We start from the raw sequence: 24879 nt of genomic DNA on the forward strand, positions 1-24879 counted from the left end.
AGGCTTTTCTCTGCAACTCTGTTGACATCTCAGGGCTGGCTTCTGGTTAGAGATGCCTGCTTCCATCCTCACCTAGATTTGGAGTTTGTGAAGCAATTGGGTTTTTTTTTGCATGTCTAGGATTCCATGCTAGAAAGAATTCCATGCATCAAAGAAATGACCAATGGATGATAAATATTTCTAATATACTCCCAGGAAGCAGAATCAGAGATAATGATTACCATGCTTCATAAAGGTGGCCTGGAGTGCATACTCAGAGGTATGATCTCATGGTGATGTTGTCTTACGAAGCACAGTACCACATCCCAGAACATGTGAGTTATGGCATCCTGAAGAAAAGATTGATATTGATATTGAACTGGCATTTCCTCCAGATGTCTCCTTTCACCAGCTTTCTTCCAACAACTGTTTTGGTTTGTTGTGGTTTTTTTCAAGAAACAAGAGGGTCTTATGAGCTGGTTTCCTATAATCCGAAATATAGCTGATGTCACTGCTGAAGGAACATGCTCCTCACACAACCAAACCCTTCAGAATTTGGGGGCTGTTTTCATAGTGTTCACTTTTCCAAGGGCAAGAGCTTTCAGCCTCAGCATTATTTGACTCACAGATTCTAAATTATTAATTTTCCAACTTTTTATGCCTATTTTTTTCTACAAACTATTTTAAAAAATTAAAAATAAAAAAGACACCAAAGAACAACCCTGCACCTTTAAAAGTGTTCAACTATTGTTGAATGGACTCTGTTGGAAAATGACAACTACCAAGGCAGTTCTGCATAATGGCATCATTGTATTGACATATGCACATACTCAAAGGTTGATACCAGCTGAAATTATCACATGTCCAAGTGATTTCAGTCTAGTGTTAATAGGTGCTATATAAATTCATACCTGAGTACAGGACAGCTGATGCTTCTTGTCAGAAAAATTAATACCTGCTTTGGTCTACTTTGGTTAAATGACCAAAGCTGTGCTTATAGCTTGTGCTCCGCTTTATCATGCTTAGCAGAAGCAACAGGCCAATGTTTAACTTTAATAAATCTAGGCAAAGTTTTTATAAATTCTGTTCAATTTCCACTGCACTCCATTTCTTCAGCAAACATTTTCTTCAGCAAAATTTAAAAGTGCAGTATCAAGAGTTGGTCAGGAATTTTTCTATGGAGAGATTAATATGCTAAAAATAATTGTGGGAAAGGGTTAATTTAAAGAAATTATTCATTTTTTTTTTAAAATGAACTCTAAATACGTTGACATTCTCATCAACGTGTCAAATATTTCAAAACACATTTCATGTCAAAATAGCTATATCAAACCTAAAGTATTTTATTTAGAAGTTAAAATAATGAAAAATGTTACAACTGTGTTGATCCAGACTTTTGCAATAGAAGACACAGAGGTGGCACATGAAAACACTTGACTGAATTTGAGATGGGAAAATTTCAAGAGCTCAAAAATTCCTTTGGAATGGGAAAAGAGTTTCCTGCCCAGCTCTACTAAGAACTATTTGTGGTTGGGTCTGATCTTGCAACTCAAAATTCTTAGACAAACTTCTAAGAAGGAAAAAAGGCATGCAATACATTTATAAGACAGAAACATATAATGACTCATTTCCAGTCTTACCTATCTGTAAATCAGACTGCAGTCATAAGCTAAGTTGTTGATCCTCTATAGAACTGTATGGTCGCCTTCTTCACATGATGTTGTATGTTGATCTTTATGGCACACATAAATCAGATTTACTGTAATATAGCTCTTTTTAAGATGAACCCCTTGAGACATAAGGCAGAAGAAAGATTACTTGGATACCTGGACTCCAGCAGGAGATCAGTGCCGTGGAAATGGATTTCTGCTTCCATTTGAAGGTCGATGCGTAGGCTTTAGCTTTGCAAATTCTTGAAAGCTCTAAAGCTGCAGCACCAGTTTAAATCACCCTACTAAGATGCACAATACAATTGTCCAGACACACAACACACACACTGAAAATCTGATCTAGGTTTGGAGGTTTTGATGGTTTATTTTTTACCCAAATCACTTCTCTGATCTGGTTCACTGCTCAGACACAGAACAGGGTCAGAGTAACAGAGGCAGCAGTATGAATATACAAGCAAGAGAAGAGGACAGTCAGATGAAGATGTTTTGGGAGTATTTTCTTTTTATCATTTCAGTATACATTTTTATTATTCCAGGAACACTTTATTTATGTAAGTATATATATTCCTCATAATTACATCTACTTGGCTACCAGTGTTGGTTCCACATTTTCTGCAAGTTCTCCTAATCTCTAATGAAATTCAAATTCTGTTACACCATTTTGTCAGTTTTTCATCGTCTTTGCTCTCTGTCTCATTCTGCACCTTATAGGTACTAAAAACAATCAAACAGTTCACAAAATAGTGGATTTCTCACACCAGTAGATTTATGTTCCATTGATTTCATTGATGTCTGGTGGATCATGATCATACCTATTCTAGCACAGTCTAAGAGACAGTAGACACAATTTTTTCTGACAGTTCTCATCTTCATCACTTAAGCTGCTATTTATGTGCCAGTAGTTGAAACTCGCAGCTTCAGAATCTACCTTTTTCTGTCAGCTAGGATCTCTGCCACCATCTCCATGCCATCTTTAGCAGTCCAAGAACTGGACTAGAGGTTCCAGAAACATGCCAGTTAATCAATGGTTAGGGTGCAGTCCTCTCAAATGGTTGAAATACAGCTGCAAAGAAACTGCTCAGACGCAGTCACATGGTTCCTGCATCACCTGTTTGCCAAATGATAGGTCTAAGATTAGTACTGAGAGAGAGGAGAAAGAAGAGAGATGTTTAGGACATAAACTTGCAAGGGAAAAGGAGTCTGTGATACTATTCCCTTCTCCATTCAACAGAGAGACCTTTGTGTCCATTTCTGTGAGAAAAGTCTGACAATTCCCCCAAACTGGCTAAGTGGTCAGGGTGGTGGTGAAATAACGTTATAATTGCTCACCAACTAAACCACAGTTTAGCATTTCAGTTTTGAATCATGTTTGTTTTGCTGCTTTCAGAATAACGGTGAAAACTCCTTGACTGCTAGAAATGCAGATTTACAGCTGCTGTTGATTGTTTTAAGTCCTTTGATGTCAGTAGTTGGGAGGAAGATGAATAGCAGCTGAGGAGCCGTTTAAGTACTTTACACGAAACAGTCATTGCTCCACATCAGCGTGATCCAGGGAAGCTCTCTGATGGTTCCAGAGATGAGGGCTTAAAAAAAAAAAATAATTAAAAAAAATTACACTGTGGAATGTGTCAGGAGCTCCACATCTGCACTGTCCTTGGGATGACAAGATGTATCCCTCCTGTGTTGCCTCAGTGTCCCACTCTAATAGTGGATCAGCATTTTGCAAAAGTGTCGAACCTTCTACATTTCCAATAACTGAATGGAAATTCAGAAATGGTGTTTTCACCTTCTTCTAGATGGTACTCTACTATCTCAGGTATTTCCATTATGTTTATTTCATAGCTGAAATTATGCTAGATTTGCCTTCCAAGAAGAACAAGGATCTTTGTGACTAATTGAAAGAGTGCTCATGTTCTTCCTCTTGCTCAAAATACAATTATAAAGGGGCTATCCGTACCCATGGATGAGGATAGCAGCAGGGAAGCCACGGTATTCGAGGGGGCTCTGGACTGTCCTCTGCTGCTGGGGTACGGGTTTCAGGACACAAATACCCCATACCATGAAGGAGTGTCAGGGAAGACCCCCTCAGCACAACGCTGGTATGGCAAGGCTTACAGCACAGGGCTACAGGGACATTTTCTAAATCTGAAAGGAAAATGCAAACTTTGGTAGAGTTTCCCTCACAGATTCCGGGCCTGCTCTTGGCTGAGCTCACCGGGCAGCACTCAGGGGACACTGGATCCGGAAGTATGAAACCGAACTAATTGGCCCGGGGGCTCCACGGGCAGCTAGGGCTGGGGAGTCACCGGGGAGTTGGTACCAAAAGCCTCACGGCTGCTTTGTCCCCTCTGCAGCCAAAACTCTCTCCACCTCCTCCGGTTGCTCCCCCGACCCGCCCCCCCCGGGCAGGTGTATTGGGGCGGAGGGGAGGTGACCTGGAAGGGGTCGAGCCCCTCGCTGTCGCGCTGGGGGCGGGGGTCGGGACGGCCGCGTCCTCCCGGGGCCGAACCCTCTTCCGCAGAACCCTCGGGGGAGCGGACGGGGCGTGGAGAAACCCGACCCCCCCTGCCTTGGAAGGGAGAGGGGCTGCAGCTGTGCGGGCGGTGGCGGCGCGGCCAAGTGACTTCCCCTATCCGGAGGGGAAACCCCCACCCCGGGCTGTGGGGAGGCCGGCCGGCCAGGCTTGGCCCGTCGGTAGCAGAGGTGGCGCAGGGCGTGGGCTTGCCACCGTCCCGGGGCACGGCAGGGGCGGGGAGCAGAGCCGGGCGGGAAGCCGACGCCGGGCGTCTCTCTGCCTCCGGCCGGCCGGAGCCATGCGAAGCTGCGGGAAGGCGAGGGGGGCTGCGGGCTGGGCCGCCCCGCTGCTCCTGCTGTGCCAATGCCTGCCGACGGCGCGGCCCTACAACCTGGACACCCAGCACCCGCTGCTGTTCCGAGGGGACAACGGGACCTTCTTCGGGTACTCGGTTCTCCTGCACAGCCACGGCGAGGAAAGATGGTGAGTCTCCGGCCGTGCCGCCTCTGCCGCCGCCCGTTTTGTCCGTCGCGCCTTCTCCCGGCTCCGCTGGCCGCGGCCCCTCATGCTGCCGTCTCTGCCCGCAGGCTGGTGGCCGGCGCTCCCCGGGCCAATTGGCCCACCAACAGCTCGGTGGTCAACCCCGGGGCCATTTTCCGGTGCCGGATCGGGAGGAACCCCGTCGGGCGGTGCGAGCAGCTCCAGCTGGGTAAGTTGGCGGGGCGCGGACGGGGAGACCCCCGGGCTGGGCTGGGGGGGGGGGGGGGGCTGAGGCCGGCGGCGGGGCGGGACACAACGTTCTGAGTTCCCCTGTGCGCACCGCGGCTCCTCATGCCGCCGCCTTCAGGGATGTGGGGGGTTTCTGCTGGGTCCTCTCAAACTAATCTGGCGTCTAGCTCTCGATAAAGGGCGAGATCAGAGCTATTGCCCAAGAGCAGCAACGGTGGCAGCCTCTTTTTTTCTGATTTAGAGAAGGTAATTTTGGCAGCTCCCGTTCCCAGTCTTCTTTAGCACCTTTCATCACGCAGTTTAAAAGCCCCCTGAAAGTTTTGTTCTGTCTCTAGTTATGTGCCTAAATTGCCTTTTCTTCTGCAAAGCCTTCCCTTCATAGAAGCCACCTTAAGGGACCTCAGCCACGGCTCTCTTGCACGTGGGTTGTCACTACTTGCAGACTTGTTGAAAAAACGAGTTGTGGGGGAACAAACTAATTTCCGTCCGAGTCAGTTTTTCCAGCTTCTGCATTAACCTCGCTCCTCAACACCTCTCCACTTGTCCAACTTCCAAGGGTTTGGTACTTAAAAAGAACACTTTGCACTGGGTTACTGTTAATATGCACTCTGGGCTCTTGTCCCCTTGCATTCAGTGCTTCCTATCCCTGTGCTATGCATAGAAAGCTTCCTGAACTTTTTATCCTGCCGAGACGGTTCAATCCGTTAAAATTATGAAAATGCCGCCCAGGAAGGATAAGCGCGGGAAAGGGTTTTCAAAATATTTGAAAGCAATGAAAGTGATAGCGTGCCATGAACTGATGGGCTTTCAGGGCAGAACGCAGCATTCTGTGACAAAACTCTTAAACAAATTGATTCTCTGTACATCTATGAATAAGGCTTAGAACTGATGGGTTGCATTAATTTTTTTTTCTAAAGATAGAAATAGGAGGGGTTTTTTGTAACCAATTTACAAAAACCTAAGATACTTCAGTGATGTTTTAGTTGTAGCCATAAGAAGACAAGTGGTTGCTTGTAGAAAGAACTGCAGTTAAACTTACTCCAGCTCAAATAGTTGTTAGTGGTGTTCTTTTAGTAATTTAATTCCAATATTCGATCTATTGAAAAGTAACGCATTTTTTTCTCCAACTCTTTCTTTGTAAGAGGAGGCTTGGAAAAGTCAAAGTTGTAACAAAGAGGTAAAATAGCATATTCAAAGAGGCAATAAACCCCTGGTCTTGGACTGGAGGTAAAAATAGTTTGTCACTGAGTTGGGGGAAGGGAAGGAAAGGAAGAGAAGGGTAGAAAGCTTTGGGTTCTTTGAAAACTACATACAGCTACAGTATTTCTCAACTTACTTGTTAAGCCAGTGGAGAAACAGAAGTTCTAATGAAGTAACTTAATGGAACAGCTAGGGGGATTCTAAACTAAGTGATTCAACAGGTGAATGAAAATGTAGTTCCAAAAGGCTTAATTTAACACAGCTTCTACTCCCAGGTTTGGAGGTCCCAAGTTATACAGTGATGTTTACTGTCTGGTCCTGTACTTTTAGAAACACTAATATCACCATTTTTTCAAAAGTTGTTTTTTTCCCCTTAGTGCTAGATGCCATCTTTACATCACTGAGGTGCATCTAGAATGTTTCTGAAGTTAAATAGATACTGAAAAGAAGAGCTCTATTGTACAACAGGTCAGTGAGGTCAATAAAGAAGCCAAAGGCACTGTGGTGAGCAGCATATAAATGAAGTAGGATGGTATCTGAAGTTAAACCTCTGCCATCCTGCTGAGCAGTCACAGAAATACACAAGGGAACTTGCAATTGCAAAGCTGAACTTAATTATCTCTTGTCTAACTCATTCAGGCTGTCAGCAACTTTTGGACATAACGATTTTATCAACACTGTGTCTTTCAGTCAGCGACCTCCTCTTTCTACTTGGATTCCTGCCAGTGACAAGTTTGGATTCTGGTCTTGTAAAATAGAGTAATTTGCTTTGAAAAATGTGCAGGGAGTTGCTGGGACAGACAAACTGTGAAATAGCTATTTCTGTCTTAAATACTTGAATCATGTTTCTTTCAGTAAAAAGAATCTTGGAGGTGGTAAGTTTCCTAGGTATAGAACTGTAGAGGTGACAAAAGACAATAGAAGTGGGTTTTTCCAAATGTTGAGCATCTGTAATCAATGGATGTGAATTACTTGGAGACATAAAGATGTTAGAAAACTTTTTTGCTAAAGCAGTTTTGAAACTGGCATAACTAATTAATGAAGTGCTCGAGCACAATTAGGAAGCTTCTAATCACATTCAAACACTGTCACATTTTTTATGTCACATGTTTCTTTCAGCTTCTTTGGTAGAGTTGCTGGAAACAGTCCTGTGTTGAAGTTATCCCAGCATCTGGAAAGAACTCATCCAGGATTATTTCAGAGAATTTTAATGTTATTCATAGAGTTGCAGGGGCCTCAGCTGGTTTAAGAACTGAGAGGAGCCATGAGATACACTAGAAAATTTTTTCTTCCCAGCCTCTCAGTGGCATTTTTAAATCTCTCTCTCTCTCTAATTGTTGAATAGACAAGCAGTGGTTTGAGAGCTGCTTTTCTCATTCTAGTACTTCTGTCAATGGTGTCAAGTATTCTAGACGGATGATCTGTGTTTTGACTATTTTAAATGATTGCTTATGTTAGATGCAGAGGCTTATAATCAAGCTAGAAACAAATACAAAATGCCATGCTTCAGGTTTATTACTTAGTACGCTAAGTGCCCATCTTCTAGTCTTTGAATTTCAAGATCTTCCCCATGTTGTTTTGGCATAGTCATAGGTTATTGCAGAGAAACTTGCACGAAACTCTTTAGATGTTTTGATCTAATATATTTTGGACTTGCAAAACATTGCAGAAACTCTTCTTTGAACAAAATTCAAAAAAATCAGAGTGGTTCATTGGCTAAAAATACAGGAAACAATTTATAAAATTTGTCATCCAGTTAAAAAAGCAAACAAACAAGCATACGAAAACCTGTGAATCTACATGATTCAGTGCATGTTGTTTAACACAGGGTCAGAAATTTCTGCCCACAGTTTGGGGCTTCAACCCTTCCTTTAAAGTCCCTGCTGTAATTAACCTATGAACAAATTGCCCTCTAGCTCCCCCAGCTGAAGCATTACAATGGAAAAGTGAGCAGTTAATGGCTTTCCCCAAAAGGCAACTTTGATTTTACTGCGTTTTGCCTTTGGTAGTTTGGCTTTTTGATCTCGCTTAGGTTGATCATACCCTGCCAGTGGTCTCCTTTGAAACAGCCATACTGATCCTAGGAAGACAGAACCTTTAGGTCTGCTACAGAGTTGTGGAAACAGCTGATGCTTAACTACAGCGTTTTGGGTAAAAGTCGTTTGGGGAATGTAAAAGGAATAAAGCTTATCAAATACCTGAAAAAAGGAAAGATTGCCCTGAACAAATGAAAAAGTGCTGATGGTGCCCTGGTATCCAGGAACAGGATATCAGGAGACTTGATAGTTTTAATCAGTTAGTGACAGGACTAGAGGAGTTCTGAGAAGATCAAAAAGATCAGGGCAAGGAAGGCACTGGAGCAAGTTATATAAAACTCGTTTCTCAGATGACATTGCAGACATCTGGATTAGAGTCCTTGAGGCCAAACCTAGAAGTGACTTTATAAGTTGTGACCTTATTTATATGCATTTGTGCTGTTTCTGTGGATACATGCAGCAGCGACTGTAGCAGAAGTGTATCTTCCAGCTGTGTAATGTACACAGGCTGGGCAATTACTTCTCTCTTGGTGACTTTGTGACAGCATGTGCTCCTTTTCCCCGAGGCAACAGAGCTGCCATGTCCTCTTGAGCTTATTCAGTGCTGCTCTGTTGCTTGTGCAGAATACAGCATTTACTCTTCTCGTTTGATAAGGCTTTTACAATGTCATACCCTGAGCAGTGGCTCATCGTGGTGTCTGGGATGTCAGGCTCATGCTTCTCTCATCCAGAGGCCATTCATTTCCCAAGGTAGTTGTATCCTTGCCAGTCAGACAGAGAGGGGAGACATAAGTCTCAGAAGAGTCTTATGGTCATAAGATCAGCAGAGTGCTAAAATGAGACTGAATCGTGAATACATGCTGGAGCCAAGGAAAAGGGGAATACAATCCAATGAGCATGAAGGAGAGGTGCTTTTTCTTGTTTACTCTGAACTTGGCACAGGAATGAAGTGCTGAAATGAGCAAAACTTCCTTTTCTCTCTAAAGTTATCATTACCTGCTCTTGTTTGACTTAGTGGTAGAAAGTCTCAGGAAGCATCTGAGATCTGAATTCACCACAATGGTGTTTTCCACTTCTTCAATTTCCTGAAAATCTACTTAAATATATATATCTAGTCCCAGGTAAGTCATTGTCATAAAAGGATGGAAAGTATTGCTTGAGAGGAGTTACCAGAAGTGCTTTGTGGCATTGAAAGGACATTTAATTCTTACATGTGAGAGTGTAATGGAATTTTTTTTTTTCCTGGGGAGATTTCATTCAGATTGGTATGCTCTCAAATTCAAAGCATGGAGATACCTCCCCTAGGAAGTGAGGAGTTCTACATGACATAACTCCAGAATTAAATTCTAACTAATTCTAACTAATTTCCAAACTTGTGCCTGAAAATGGTATATATTCAGTATGTGGAAGTTCATGTTACTGACATCAACCAAGCAGAAGAGTTTAGAAACTTACTGCTTAAAAGTGAGTAATGACAACCTTGCAGACAAATCAACCTTTTTTTTTTTTTTTTTTTTTTTTTTTTTTTTTTTTTTTTTTTTTTTTTTTTTAAGATTTTTAAAGTAAGGCATTTTATTTTGTGCTTGTCTGGTAGTAAGAGCTCTCATGTTGTTAATTATCATTCCTCAGGTGATCTATAGTAATTATTAAATTCCACTAACATAAGATTTCTTGGCCTAAAGGCAATTGAATGTGATGTTATTGTGAGGGCAAAAGTTGTTGGTTCCTTTCAACTTGGATTTTGTTTACTATTTCCTTGATGTCTTAGGGAAAGAGACATGGGAGAGGAAGTGGTGAGGAAAAGATGAAAGAGGGTCAGATGTTTCTCGATCCTGTGAAGGGTATTGTTTTAGGAACAAGGTAGAACACAGTTGCAGTATGCAGAGTGCAGTCTTCTCTGCAGTATGGTGAGGAATTCCTGACAGCACTACTCTGGTCTTCCTGGTGGAGCAGGGAGAAAATACGAAGTTTGGGAAAAATGGTATGGAAGCAGAAGAATTAAAGGCTCTGGCAGATTCTTTGGACAAATGTCAACTGCTAGGCCTGTTGCAGAACATCTGATAACAAGCTCTGAAACAGGAGGGTTGTTGGGTTTTATTACTACAAATGCATGTCCTGACATTTTGTTACTGTGTGATAAGTAATTATCTTGATTCCATTAATCTGGTATTTACTCCTACAAAGTCCATGACATTCTAGGTACAAAATAATTTTAGTCAGTGTTGGTTGTGAGAATGTATGTCTCAAAGTTCACAGTCATTCATCGTTCTCCTGGCTACTAAATAGAGAAGGTGGATCCCTTTATTCTGTATCTATACTTAATCAACATTTTGCAATTGTATCTTGTACAAAAAGAATTCAGCAAGTCCACTAAATTAGGAGTGTATTTATTTGAACCCTCAATGCATTGGACAGTGATAAGTTTCAGCCCTGATGTGACCAGTTTTTGTTCCCCTGTTCAGAGAATTAATCTTTGTCTTCTAGGTAACCCCAGTGGAGAGCGCTGTGGCAAGACTTGTTTGGAAGAGCGTGACAATCAGTGGCTGGGGGTCAGCTTATCAAGGCAGCCAAAAGAAAATGGATCTATTGTTGTATGTAATAACCACTGGAGCTGCACGTCTGTTTGTGACAGCCTTCACCTTGTGCTTCTGTGTCAAATGTCATGTTTTTTGTTTGTTTTTTTGTTTTTTTTTTATCCATAGGCTTGTGGGCATAGATGGAAGAATATCTTTTATGTAAAATATGAGCACAAACTCCCATATGGCATTTGTTTTGCTGTCTCTTCTGATTTTCGAACTGAACTCAGCAGAAGAATATGCCCGTGCTATATAGGTAAGTGGAGAGCCTGGGTCCTTTGTAGGGAAGGGTAAGATACAGAATTGCATGGTGTGAAGTTTGTGAAGCACCTGCATTACTCTGGGCAGGCTTTCTGCAGACCAAGATTTGAAGATGGAGTGCTGATTATACAAGCCCAACTTCTGATGTAAATTTGTTAGCAAGGTACTTATTGCTTTGAAGCTGCTTTCAATAGACAAAAAATTATTTTAAAATGGGCCATTGGAATACTTGATCCTTAGACTGGATGACTGGAGATTTTGCTTCTCAAAAATAGGCCAGTAGAGGATGTCCTTCCTTCCATTACTCTTGCCATTTGTTTTCTCTGCTCAGGAGACTGCCTCACAGCAGAGCAGCAGTAATACCTGCAAGTCATCATTGCTGTCTGCTCCTTAGCCTTTGATACAAAGCTGCAGTGGTTCCTGGACACTGTGTGTTTCTTACTTGCCTCCTGCCAAATCTTGCTTTTGTGTGAGACCTTCAGTGGTCCTTCCTCAGAGGACTCTGGGAATCTGTTCTGAAGAAGAAAAGAGTCCAGGAAGGATGGATGGATGCTCTTTAAGGAGGAAGTCTTGAAGGTGCAGGAACAGGCTGTCCCCAAGAGCTGTATGGCAAGTCACCAATGCAGAAGATCAGCCTGGCTGAACAAGGAACTTTGTCTCTCAAGGAAAAAGAGAGTTTATGATTGCTGGAGGAAGGGGCAGGACACTCATGAAAACTACAGAAATGCTGTGAGGCTATGCAGGGAGGGAATTAGGAAGTCCAAACCCCTGCTAGAAGCCTACATGGTTAAGGATAACAAGAAACACTTTTATAAATATATTAACAATAAAAGAAAGACCAGGTGACCCCCATCACCTGATAGATGCAAGAGGGAACATGGTAACAAAAGATGAGGAAAAAGCAGAAGTGCTTAATAACTTCTTCACCTCAGTCTTTAGTAGCAGGACCAGTTATATTCAGGGAATTCAACTCCCTAAGCTAGGGGACAGGGGCCAGGAGCAGAGATCCATAATCCAGAAGGTGATGGTCAGTGACCTGCTGCACCATGTGGATGTGCACAGATCCATGGGACCGGATGGGATGCACCCAAAAGTGCTGAAAGAGCTGGAAGTGGTGTTCACCAAACCACTTTCCATCATTTATCAGCAGCCCTGGCTGACTGGAGAGATACCAGAAGACTGGAAAACTGCTGTTGTAATCCTTGTATGTATGAAGGGTCAGAAGGGTGATCTGAGAAATTACAGGACTGTCAGTTTGACCTCAGTCCCAGGAAAGCTGATGGAACAGATCATCCTTGAACAACAAGTAAACAGGAACCAACCTTCACACTCACAGTAACTTGGTGGTTTTAGCTTTATTGCAGAATTGAAAAACAATCTTTTGGTTTTTTAAATTGTCATAACTTCTGTTGAAGACCTGGCAAGAAATTCTTAATACAATTTGTTTCTCATCCTTTCAAATTCCCAGATCATGTACGGAAGTTTGGAGAAGACCATGGGTCATGTCAGGCCGGAATGTCTAGTTTTTACCTTGAGGTGTGTATTAAAGATAGTAAACTTCTATCTATATACAAATACGTATGTCTATATACATAAAAGTGTATATGTAAATGCAAACATCAACACTTTTTGTGGGCTGGAAAAACACTTTTCCCAATTTTTGAATTGAATGTTGAAGTTTTGCATTATAATTCCCAACTAATACTTTCACTTTATTCCCAAGGATATTTTTAAACTGTGCTAAATCCAAAATTATTTCTCATCTAGGAATATAGCATGAATATAACAGAGAATGAGGTTTTATTCTTCTTTTTAGAGTAACCTGATTTAACAGTAATAATGCTTACCTTCTTGCTTTACAGTGTAAAAATCTGTATTATTTAATTCCCATTTCACCCAAAGATTGATTTCTAAAAAATGTTTTTGCAAAGTGAATATCCTGTTTGTTACTGTCTTCTAAGTGGTTCACAGCTCAAAGGTTTTAACAACAATATTTTCATAAAGTCTAAAAAATATTATGATCTAGTGGTAGTCTCCCACCACTGTACCAGATGCATCTCCAGTACCATTTAATTGAGTCCACAGGAGATCTGAGGAGAAGCATTTGACTTATTGTGCTTATTTTCATGAATATTTAAATATGAGTAACATGACTCTGTTTTGTTTGTCTTTTAGGACTTAATTATAATGGGAGCCCCTGGATCATTTTATTGGACTGGTTCTATTTTTGTATACAACACAACTGCAAATACAATCCATGCTTATACAGATTCAAATAACCAAGTGAAATTTGGCAGCTACCTAGGTACTTACACATTTTTAATACTTTACAAAAATATAAGTCAAAGCTTAAAAGCTATCTAAAAAGATGATCTTGGAGTGCACAGTGTTACAAGTGCTTTCTTTAATGCCAGAAGCAACATTTCTCAAGATGGGTTCTGATTTTGTTAAATATTTAATTAAAAGTCTTTCTGTCTGTTTTTTATTTTTTTGTTTTTTTAATATCAAAGCTTCCTGAAGATTTTGTTTCTGTTTTTATCATCTCTCCACTGAGTTTCTATGATTTATTGACTTAGAAGGTAGAGATACTTCTGGTTAGTAATGGTTTGCACTTCACTGTAAAGTTTGAATTGCTGCCAAGGGCCTTCATTGCAAAGGACGTAATGATTTCAATATGCAAAACTGGTTACAGTGAAAGCTGCACAGAAACAAGTCTTAATTGCATTGTGAATAAAGGGAAGTGTGCTATCATCTTAAGACACAGACTTGCTTCCAGTGGTCATTTAAAAAAATTTTAAAATTTTTTTTATTCTGACCATATCTTGGTCTAGGTACATGGGAAAGCAAACCTTAACTATGAATGTCTGCAAAGAAAGCCATAAAGCTCCTTCTCCTACTAGATGTACCCATATGCAAGAAATTACCTGGATTTAGTGCTAGATTTTGTGGGAGATTATTCTAAAGCCTTCAGCAGCTTCAGTTTTCTTGCTACATGCTAAGAAAAGCTCACCTGTCCTTTGTGAACCCCTGAGTAAGAATAATCTTGCCAGTGACCATTGGTTTTTGCGTTTCCTCATTCATAACTCTGGTTCACATGGATAAACATTTCCTGCTTGATTCCTTTTGGCAATGGGAAGCAGGCATACCTTATGAAATGAGTGTTAGGAAAGACAAGTGGGTAACTTCAGAATTCAGTACTGGCCCTGGCAAAGGCTGCAGCTGGGCTCTGCAGCAAAGGCAAGCAAAAGAGATACTGGATGGTAAAAGGTGATCAGACACCCAGATAACTATGGTTCAGCAGTGAAGTTTGAAACCTTCAAACCATAGGAGAAATAAAAAACTTCAGAAAATGCTTGTTCCAGCTTTCCAGTAACAGCACTAAAAATAACATACCTGGCAAAAAAAGCTTGATAGCCAAAAGCCAGATAGAGGCCCATGGGTAAAAGCTTGCACAGGGACTGTGCTGGGGAGGGTACAGGGAAAGCCTTCCTGCATGTGTGTGGTCTCTGCTCGTTCATCTGGCCAGTCAGCCAGAATCTGAGCTCAACTGAAGTTTCCTTTACAAACACTTCTCCAGTGACCCTATCCAACAGCTGGCTCACTAGCTTGGCAGAGCCATGTCTGCTCTGAACTTGCCCTTTCTACAGGAAAGTAAATAATAAAAACATTTGGTTGTCAAAGACCACTAAGATCATCATCAGAGTGTCTATACAGTAGCAGCTGTGACAAACCTTATCTTTTACATTGTTCCATGCTACTTAAACCCCTACTTTTTTCTCTTATAAGAATACATACTGTGATTGAATGGATGCAAAGGTCCATTCCTTCCCCTTCCTCAGCTTCTGTTCTGTCCCCTCTTTGTCATTCATTGCTTAAGGCCAAAATCTGTTATCAAAGTTTTATTTTTTTAAGACTGAGTTTGCCTCTCAAATAATGAACAATCATATCCTTACCAAGTGGTGGAAGTGTATTGTGACTAGAGTGTAATTCAAGCATGTGACTAGACATAATTATCCCCTTACACAACAATTCTTCTGTCAGGGATGGAAAATGTGGCTTCTTTATTTACATTTTTTTATTAAAATGTCAAAACATAATAATGAACAGGAGTGTGCAAAAGTATCATAACATTTTCTGTAAGTTGGAAGACACAAAACTGCTTAAGTACCAACAAAGGAGAAAGTCTGAAGTTAGAGAAGCTGATAACAGGTGACATTTGGTAGTGTTCCCTTGACTACTTCAGAGTATCTTGGAGATTAATAACTGCCTTCTTTTAAAGGAACAAGATAGGTAAATCAGTCTTTCAAATCAGCTGGGCCTGATGAAAGAGGAACCTTAGTCAGTTAACAAGCCTTAAAGAAATCACAAAGAAATTGTTTCATTTATGTGTCTGAGAATGGTAAAAGACATTTCAGAAATCTGGAAAACCATAGTAATGGTAAAGAAGAGAATTTTGGGGTTAGAAATAAATTTTCATTGAACTGTGCCTTTAGCATTTAAAAGGGTCAGTTATGTGATTCCCTACCCCAAGAATTTTAATAGCAGTAAAAATGAGGATTGTCTAGTTACTATCCTTTCTCTAAGCGTGTTTGGCTTGTGGGGTTTTTTTGGGGGGAGGGTCTTTTGTTGGTTTTGGTTTTGTTTTTTAAAGAAAAAATGTTGATTAGAATTAATAATGTTTACACTTCAGCACAGCTGAAATAACTACACAACTAAGGTCAATTAAGAGGAGGCAAATTAAGGTTAATCCACTTAAGCTTAATTTTTCATTGAGAAGTAAAAAATAGATTTTGACCTTAAAATGCTAAGTTGCCTTGTACACTTCTTTAGCTTAAAATATGAAAAGAAAACGCTGGCTTAATGAGAACTTGAATTCTAGACAGTTTTTTTCACAGATGAAAGATTTAAGGCTCATTCTCATCTGATCCAAGATGATTTTTCCATTTTCTCTATATGCTGTGAAGATCATGCAGTAAATGCAGGAGTAGCAGAGTATGTTAAATGTTGCTCCTGTTCCATCTTAGCAATAATGTATTTTAAAAAACAGTCGGGATGACAGGGGTAGCTACAGATAAAGGCTTGAGCCCTCAGTTTGCAACTGGGTGGCTGGACACCCGCAGCAGAATCCCTTGGTGTTTGGTAAGAGCTTCCTTCACATACAGAAATACTTTGTTACATGGTTTCATTTACAAAAGCTGATCTTATTATATAATCAAGCTTTTGCTCCAGTTTGTCCTTGCTATTTTTGTACCTCCATCTCCACAGTATGTGTGTATCTGGACAGGCATGTCAGCAGCACTACATTTTTTGCAGTCTGGTTACAGCAATAGCCAGAGAGTAACAGTTGAATCAAATCTTTCCACATTGCAGTGTAAAGACATCTTATTGTTTTCATTTATATTGTATTACAGTATGGACTCACTAAAAAGTTGTGGAATACTTAGTAATGGAAGGTGTTTGCAATTTGGTTTTTTTGGCTTTTAAAGTATGGCACATAATTGACATCCTGGGAAGAAATGAGTGTTCTGACACTTATTTCTGCTTGCTGGAACTTACTGCTTGTATTGACCTTTTGTATATATTGTATATTTTGTATATATTTGTATATTGACCTTTTGGCATATATTCCAAATATTTTATTTTCTGTTTTCATTGCTAACTTGCCTGAGGTCTGAATGTCAGACCTACAGAAATTTGTGGTGTTGACAACTTTTATATGTCATGCATACATTTTTTTTCTTTATATAGCATTTCCAGTATTGAATAGTGTATTTCTAATTTACAGGATATTCTGTTGGAGCTGGACATTTTCTGACATCGACCAGTATGGAAGTAATTGGAGGAGCTCCCCAACAGGAACAGATTGGTAAAGTAAGAGATTGTCTATACTATTGGTTTGAAACATATAACCCCGCATACCCACTCATGATTTTCCAATTTATATTAAAATATTAAAGAGAAGTATCATATATATATACATATATATATTTGTGATTTCATATGGGGGAGGAAATTCAAAAGAGTTAAGATAGTTTAGATAACGTTGCTGTCAACTATGGTGTTAAAGAAAGGTACAAACATGAAATGGTAAATAGCTGTACATTGTGATATTGTGTTCTGCTTTGCTGATTGTGTCTACCACATGCTATAGAGGAAGCACAGAAAAGTATTTCATGTTACTGTTTGCTGAACTCCACTTTTATATTCTTTTCATTTTAGGCATACATTTTTAGCATTGAGAAACAACTAAATATTCTATTTGAACTAAGGGGTAAAAAGGTAAATTTTTTATGCTACTTTTCTTCACACTAGAACATCTAGCTTGTCTTCATCAAAAATAAAAAATAATGTCATTTCTTGTTTGCATGCAGCTTGGCTCTTACTTTGGAGCTGCAGTTTGTGCTGTGGACCTTAATGCAGATGGTCTCTCAGACTTGCTAGTTGGTGCTCCAATGCAAAGTACCATCAGAGAAGAAGGAAGAGTTTATGTCTATATCAATTCAGGTTCTGTAAGTATTTTATCTTAAAAACATATAAAACACAGTCATTCCAAAGAGATTTCCTCTCTCTTATCATACAGTATTTCAGGATATAGGGCAAACAATATAGAACTGCAGTAACATTCCCAGCAGGCCAGGGTAGCACACTTGCAAATGGCAGCTGGATAAACTGTAGCGTGTTGTTACTTAGGGTGGTGTTGGACCTGACAGACTGGTTTTGTTCCATAGTAACTTCAGGTGGTGACAGCCTGTCACTACAGCCTCTTTACAAGCTGTCCTCCATTACCATGCTTACCACTGAACTGGCATGGGAAGGGCAACTTAGCACTTTAGAAACAACCATGGAATGGAGAATTCGTGTGCAGTCAGTGGTACCTGTCAGGAAAGAGACATAGTCTGGCAAATAAAATAACTGGATAGATCATACATTGGAATTAGCTTCCTTTTATTCTTTTTAAGGATCAGAAGTAAAAGTATCATCACTATTTTTGTGTGCTTTTGAATTTGTCTGGCTTTGTAAATTTCCTTCCTCTCCACACTAATAATTGCAAGCTTAAGAGAATAAATATATAACATTTGCTTAAAATGCCTCCTGCATAAAGGACTAGGTAATTCCAGGATACCTACAAGCAGCTACTATTTACTGTCTTTTTAGCAAACAGTTTTTGCAGACCAATAAGCACCTGTATTCTGATACAAGCATATTGCTGCTTACAGGTGTTTGCTATGGGAACACTTTGCTGTTTTCTTTCCTAAAGAGCAACTTTCTTATTCCTTATTATTCTTACGCTAAATACTGTTAAATATCTTCGATAATGCTCACTTCCCCACAGAGTATTCAGTAGAACTATATATTGGCATCCAAGGTAGTTTTAACATTTGAAGTAATATTCCAGGTTACCTGGAAGATGATTTGTTAATGTGCCATTGGCTCTGTTTTCCCTCAGGAGGCAAAGATGGTGGAACTGGACACAGCACTCAGTGGGGCTGATTCATATGCAGCCAGGTTTGGAGAGTCCATAGCCAATCTAGGGGACATTGATAATGATGGTTTTGAAGGTAAGTGTATTAAAAAACCAAAACCACTCTTGGATTAATTCTTTCTAAGCAGTGGGCTATCAGGATTATACGCTAAACAGGATTATTGACATCTCAGAAGACTTTCACCTCATGACTTTACTTTTCTTTTCTAGGCCACTAATTTGAAAATATATCTGTTTCATTGTCATTAAGGTCTCAGCCTCTTTCCTTCCAAGAGCATTCACTTGCTGTTTAGGTAACCTCCAAAAGCACACCCACCAACAAGGCCTCCATCAAGACTGAAGACCTGTCCCTGTGGCTTCATTCATGGTTTCAAATAAATGGGAATGGGCAGTATTGCTGTCTGAAAAACTGGTGTGTGCTCCCCTCCTCCAGCAGAAGGGGAAGTGCAATAAGTTGTGTAGGGACAGGACAAAGACACAACAGGCATTTCCTACTGTTCAAAAATTCACAAATAGTTTCAGTTTTTCCATCATCAAAACTTGGACCATGTGCAGGGAACTAGTATCCTTTGTGCAAAAACTGTCAGCTTTTTCTGGGCTGTATCTGTGGTTAGTCCATGGTTTTCTCCATGCTTCTGGATTACCTGCAGCTGCCTTTCAGTGGGCTTTCAGCCTTCCCTTTATCTTGTGTCCTTGGTTCTGTTCCACGGCCTGAAAATCTTGGAACAGTCATTCTCTTATCTGGTCTCCTGTTCCTTAAAGTAGTGGATTTGGTTTTGGGTTGTTTTTTGTCTTTTGTTCCTCCTTTGGCACCTGTTCCTCAAATTCATACAATTTAATGTCTTCTGGTTTATATTACCTTCGCAATTTTTTACACAACTTTCAGGTTTTGCCCCAGAATGTTTCAAACTACAAAGGGATACTGATAAGTATCCTTTAATATTGACTATTAAGGGATAATAAAAGTAATAAAAAGATTCAAATGTAGGGCTGGGGAACAGAAGTAGAATTTTATTATTAGGAGTCGAGCAAAATAGAGGTATGACACAGAATATAATGTAAAATGGGCATCCTAAAACTGCAGGGAGCAGCAGAGCAAGCAAGTGGATTAGCTTTTAAAGGATACAATAATGTTGGGAAAAAATGGAGGTAATATTGAGTAGGAAAAGAGATTTTGTGAGGAAAAATTTGGAAGAAAAATTTAAAGAGGAATTGGGTGTTAGAAAGCACTTGTCTGTATTGAGTAATAAAACAGCACAGGAGAGCCAATTTCTTCACTGATCTAAGCCATCAGGATCAGCCCTGTGAAGATAATGGTGTATGTAGAACCTGATCTCCTCAAAAACATGCATGTAATTTTAATTAGCACAATTTGTCCTAGTTTCATCTCACCAGTAGAAAGGCAAAATGTAGTTTGTGTTTTAGTCACCAAAGTATGAATTTAGTCCTTACAGAGTCAGAGAATTTTTTGGTTACAGCCAAAGTTTTCAGAGCTTTGCTTTGCTTTGCTTTTGATTTGGTGCAGCATACAGTAGTTCTCATTTGCACAGTTATGCTTATTTGTGAATGAAAGTCCACTGTTATTAATTTCTATGTGAATATCAAGGTGAAATTAGTCTCCCAAGTGTGGGAGATCAATTTCCCTCCACTTTTTGGTTAGCATTCTCTGGCTATTTGAATTATGAGGCTTCTTAAGTCTGGCAGTTGAGAATGGATGAGTGGGTGGTTAATTGGTTGATTTGTTTGTGTCACCTCAGCCCTCTGGGATTAAATCATCCAGCATAAAACATCCCTTTGTACAAACCAGATATCTTAAATTCCTTGTTAAATGCCTGTTCAAGCCTGTTATCAGCTGTTAAGGACATTTCCTAGGAAAATTAATGGTTCATTTCAGGCAGCATAATAAGAGTACTACTTGTGTTTCAATGATTTAATCCATGTGGGAATAGCAGAGTACAGAAAAATCATAATTTAATGATTGCAATGGGGTTTTTTGCTTTTTTTTAATTTTTTTTTTTTCATAAAGACATTGATCATTTTGCCTATTCTACCCGAGAATATCTTAGTCAGTACTGATAGGAACAGACTTTGTCTTGGGTAGAATCACTGTATTTTGTTAAGAAACATTGTACCTAAAGCAGAGTCAGATTCCTGAACTGGTCTGTATTTTTTTTCATATGCTTTGTTTCTATCTTCAGCACTTCTTTTTAATTCTGTCAAATAAATTTGGTCTGGCATTTCATCCAGTAGGGTTTGGATTTCTTTAACTCTTCCTTGCATATGTTTCCTACTCAAATGATTATTGTTGGTTTTTTTTTCATAGATGTAGCAATTGGGGCTCCCCAAGAAAATAATCTAGAAGGAGTTATTTATATATACAATGGCAGGGAAGATGGAATAACACCATCATTTTCACAGGTATGCTTTTTGAATGAAAAATAATCAAAAAAACCCTTTAAGTTTAAATTCAAGACTGTTTCCCTTAATTTTATTCTGAAACCATCCAGGGTACTGTAAAAATCTTCAGAACTATATTACGTAGTATACAATTTCCAGTCAATATATAATCTGTAACAGAAAATAAATTGTTTTGGGGATCTCAGGCAGGGTTTCTGGGATATGACATTTGCAGTAGTTGAGGAATATTACTTTTGGATGTATACTTTCACAGGTAGGCATGTAATAAATACCTCCAGCAACAGCGTTTGTTGTTCTAACATTTTTCTCTGGATGTTGTAACTCAAAGATAAGCTCCCCAAAAATCATTTTCTCTTCTGTTTCTGTCTGTTCAGAGAATACAAGGACATCAAGTCAGTAGTTCTTTAAGCATGTTTGGACAATCTATAGCAAGTGGCATTGATGCAGATAACAATGGTTATCAAGGTAAGTGAAACAACTTTGTTTATTTTTCATTTTTAAAAGAGTAGAGATTCATAGGGAACAACCCTATTATGCTAGTAATTACTTTTAGCAGAAGCAAAATGTTATTGAAATGTCACATCTTGCATTTTGAGAAGAAAAATATGTAAAGCTGAGGCCAAACAGACAGTTTTCATAGTCATCTATTATTTAAGGTGTGAGAATGATGTAGAAATAAAATCATAGTGTACAAGAGGAAGAAAAGAGGCACTTTTGTTTTTATGGCAGCCATCTTGTCTGCTAATGGCACAGTGAGTTAGTGTGGGTACCAGAGGCACATTTGTTGTCCAGGCTAGTGTGCTAACCTAAAAATATTAATAATGGTCTTCATAGTCTGGATTTTGCCAGGAGTCACTCAGCTCTATGACTCTTGGTCTGAGTGAGCAATACATTAACCTGAGCTGTGGAGTTCTTGTGGGCATGGCACAGAAATGCTAACTTGGTATAAAAAAAACGTAGCTGGTTCCAAGTATATACTGGATGTTTAATGCATATTGCCAAAATATTTTGGCATTATTCAGCTAAGCATTATATCAGGTCAGATATTGCCTGTTCTTCCCCTGTGGATGTAAAAGCAGAAAGTCATCCTGACCTGCATGCTGTATGCTCTGGCTATGTCAACAGAGAAGTTATCCAGGTTAATTTGTAAGACTGGGCTGAGAGGTACTCTACACGTAGCCCACAGTCAGGTTATCTGTTATTTACTGACCTGGGAGTCACATCTTCAGACCCTTATCATTTAGACTTATCTGACAATTCACTTTTGCTATCTCTTTTGAGAGGTATGTATGCTGTGTAGAGTTCTCAGATAGTTTGGAGCAAGTTAATTCTTTTCTATGTCTATGTACATTTTCATATATATATAGTTATATATAGTTACATATATATAACCGACTGATGTGTGTGTGTATGTTGAATATTTGGCTTAAAAAGAAGGCAAGTTCCTCCTTGGCTGACTTCTCCTCCAGTGTCAGCCACCTAAACATGGAATAGAAGTTAGAAATCACAGTACCAGTATCCACCATATGCAGCAAATCAGCATACAGCATAAATGGACAGTGCACAAGCATTTGAAGCTGATTATGCTACAAAATGTTTGTACCTGAGAAGTAATTCCTATTGCCAACTTATTCTTACTGCTGGTTTTTTTGTTTGTTTTGTTTTTTTGGTTTTGTTTCTTTTTTACAGATGTAGCAGTTGGTGCATTTCTCTCTGATTCTGCTGTGGTTCTGAGGTGAGACTGCTAGATTTCAGTACTTCTAAAGACTATGCAATCTAGGTGTATCCTTTTTATGCAACTTCATAAAACTCAGTAGTATATTTTAACCTCATGGTGTTCTTGGTGTCTTGAACTTGGCTCCAAAATGCTCTACAACTGAAACATTTAAGTAAGCACACTGAAAGACAAAAAAAATATTCTGAAACTTCTTGATGCAACAAATAATGTGCATACAACTATTTGGCTTCTGGAAAAGGCAGATATCTTAAAAATTATAAAATATAAAACCAGATTCTGTCAGATTGCTAGATTCTGCACAGATTTCATAAGCTATTTCCAAAGTGCTTTGTAAAGATTAACTCTTCTGGTTTTAGAACAAGACCAGTGATAATTGTTGAAGGTTCTTTAAAACATCCTAACTCAATAAATCGGACTAATTTAAACTGCCTGGAAAATGACCTTCCTGCCATCTGTATACATCTGAAGATCTGCTTTACCTACACAGGACGGGAGGTACCGAGCCAAATTGGTAAGCTACTTGGAAAAAACTCCAGTATATGTATTCCTTTTCAATGTACTTATTTACATACTGATGTTATTGGCATTTAGTGGGCCATTAATACAAGTTCAGTATAAAATTAAAAACATGGATACCCTTTTAAACTCATAATTACCTTATAACATTGAACCATTACACTTTTACTCAGTTCAGAATAACAGCACATCCCTACTAAGTCTACTGAGTTGCATGGCCTAGAGGAGACAGTGATGTGAAAAAGGTGCTATATTGTGAGGATGAAGGTAGAACTCCAAGTTGCCTGTTGCATCAATGATGTAATCTAAAGTCTGGATGGCTGCTGGTTTAGACAAATGAAGATTAATTTTTAGGTAGCAGCTGGGCTCTGGTGCTAAAGAGATCAGCTGGGGCTGTGTACAATCATTTAGTAACATTTTCACATGGGTTTTATAGTGGTACTAAACCAGTATCACCATGGGTTGTTTCTGGTACCTGAGTTAACTTACCTAATAGTGGTGTGATTAGATTCAAAGTCATAGTTTACAACTACATTGTAATGATGCCATTTCAGGTGGTCCCTTTCATATCATTAAAGTATCTAGGTCCATAATTTTGAATGAGATAGAATGCCATGAGGGATCACAAAAAAACAGAGCACACTTATACTGTGAATGCTTTCTTTTCCATAGCTCCCCAGGGACTGGATTCTGTTTTGCACAGAGCCCAACCAAAGTGTCTGTCAAGTTTGTCTGAGCTTTCCACAAACAAGTATTTGGGCTGTTGCTTTGCAATTAGGTAGGGGAGAAATTGTGGGTGAATGTCTTTTCTTAATGTAGATTCAAATGATTATTCAGCATGGTATTCAGATGTCCTCTGAAAGCATTCCTTTGACACATGGACCAAACTATGCAGCCCTGCTGTAGGATGGAGGCTTCCACTTAGAGAAATGGAAAATGCAATAGAGAAACTGCATTCCCTTCATTAAGCAGCTCAAGCACTTGATTGTACATGGAACATTATCTGAAAGAAAGGGAATCCCATCAAAATTACCGAAAAAATACATTTTGAATTATATTTTATATAATGCATATTATGCTTTTGGCAAAAGCTGGTATTGCTTGCAGCACTGTCTATTGGAGGGAATATTCATGGTGAACTTACTTAAAATAATTTACTGTCTAAATTTGACTGTTGCCTGGGTGCTTTTAACCTAATTGTCACATTCTATTTGTAAACTGCAAACAACCCTGCAAATACATGGTATATAAAATTAAATTGCTTAAACCTTCTGTTTTAGAATATTCAACACCCTTTAGGAACATATTAGAGAGAACACATATAACAATGAACTGTAGTTTCAAGTTCAGATCTTTTGAAATTAGTATTTCTTGTGAAAGATGAGCAATCAGACTATCAGACAGGATTACTCAAACTGGATTTGAACATAAGATTTTTCAACTAAAATAAAGGCTAGAGGAAATTCTGGATATTCTGACTCAACTTTTGGCAGTGATTAATAAGTAGTATCAGTAATGCTATGAAACTTAATTGCAATTTGCTACCATGGCAAAATGTGAAGTTAACATGTGGCATTAATTTATTAATTTAGTAATTGAAGCTGGTTTTCTTTATATACATTCTGGTAGAAAGTTATAAACAAAAATTGGCAAAATTGTCCCTGAGTAAAAGCATCTTTTAGGGATTGGTCATGATGCAATAGATTTTCAGAGGGCTTTTTTTAGCTATGGATTTATATCAGAAATTAAGTGGAGCGT

At 39.3% G+C, this 24879-nt stretch overlaps 1 protein-coding gene and 1 long non-coding RNA gene across 2 annotated transcripts in view; one reads left to right on the top strand and one right to left on the bottom strand.

Annotated features, from left to right (window-relative positions):
• Positions 1 to 2949: 2949 nt before the first annotated feature.
• Positions 2950 to 4847, bottom strand: LOC115598579. The gene is made up of 3 exons (XR_003987746.1): positions 4556 to 4847; positions 3607 to 3794; positions 2950 to 3232 (listed from the first exon to the last, which is right to left on the bottom strand). It is a non-coding gene; the product is annotated as an uncharacterized LOC115598579 (long non-coding RNA).
• Positions 4433 to 24879, top strand: part of ITGA4 (integrin subunit alpha 4) — a 35064-nt gene continuing 14617 nt past the window's right edge. Inside the window, exons 1-14 of the mRNA XM_030454196.1 lie at positions 4433 to 4647; positions 4752 to 4873; positions 10614 to 10720; positions 10832 to 10961; positions 12435 to 12502; positions 13142 to 13271; positions 16752 to 16837; positions 17186 to 17245; positions 17338 to 17475; positions 18414 to 18525; positions 20773 to 20867; positions 21242 to 21332; positions 22557 to 22602; positions 22962 to 23116. Of these exons, the coding sequence (XP_030310056.1) occupies positions 4463 to 4647; positions 4752 to 4873; positions 10614 to 10720; positions 10832 to 10961; positions 12435 to 12502; positions 13142 to 13271; positions 16752 to 16837; positions 17186 to 17245; positions 17338 to 17475; positions 18414 to 18525; positions 20773 to 20867; positions 21242 to 21332; positions 22557 to 22602; positions 22962 to 23116 (1525 nt within the window). The 5' untranslated portion in view covers positions 4433 to 4462. The remainder of the gene's footprint in view (positions 4648 to 4751; positions 4874 to 10613; positions 10721 to 10831; positions 10962 to 12434; positions 12503 to 13141; positions 13272 to 16751; positions 16838 to 17185; positions 17246 to 17337; positions 17476 to 18413; positions 18526 to 20772; positions 20868 to 21241; positions 21333 to 22556; positions 22603 to 22961; positions 23117 to 24879) is intronic.

Source organism: Calypte anna, chromosome 7 (assembly GCF_003957555.1).
Source record: "Calypte anna isolate BGI_N300 chromosome 7, bCalAnn1_v1.p, whole genome shotgun sequence".
Taxonomy (NCBI): domain Eukaryota; kingdom Metazoa; phylum Chordata; class Aves; order Apodiformes; family Trochilidae; genus Calypte; species Calypte anna.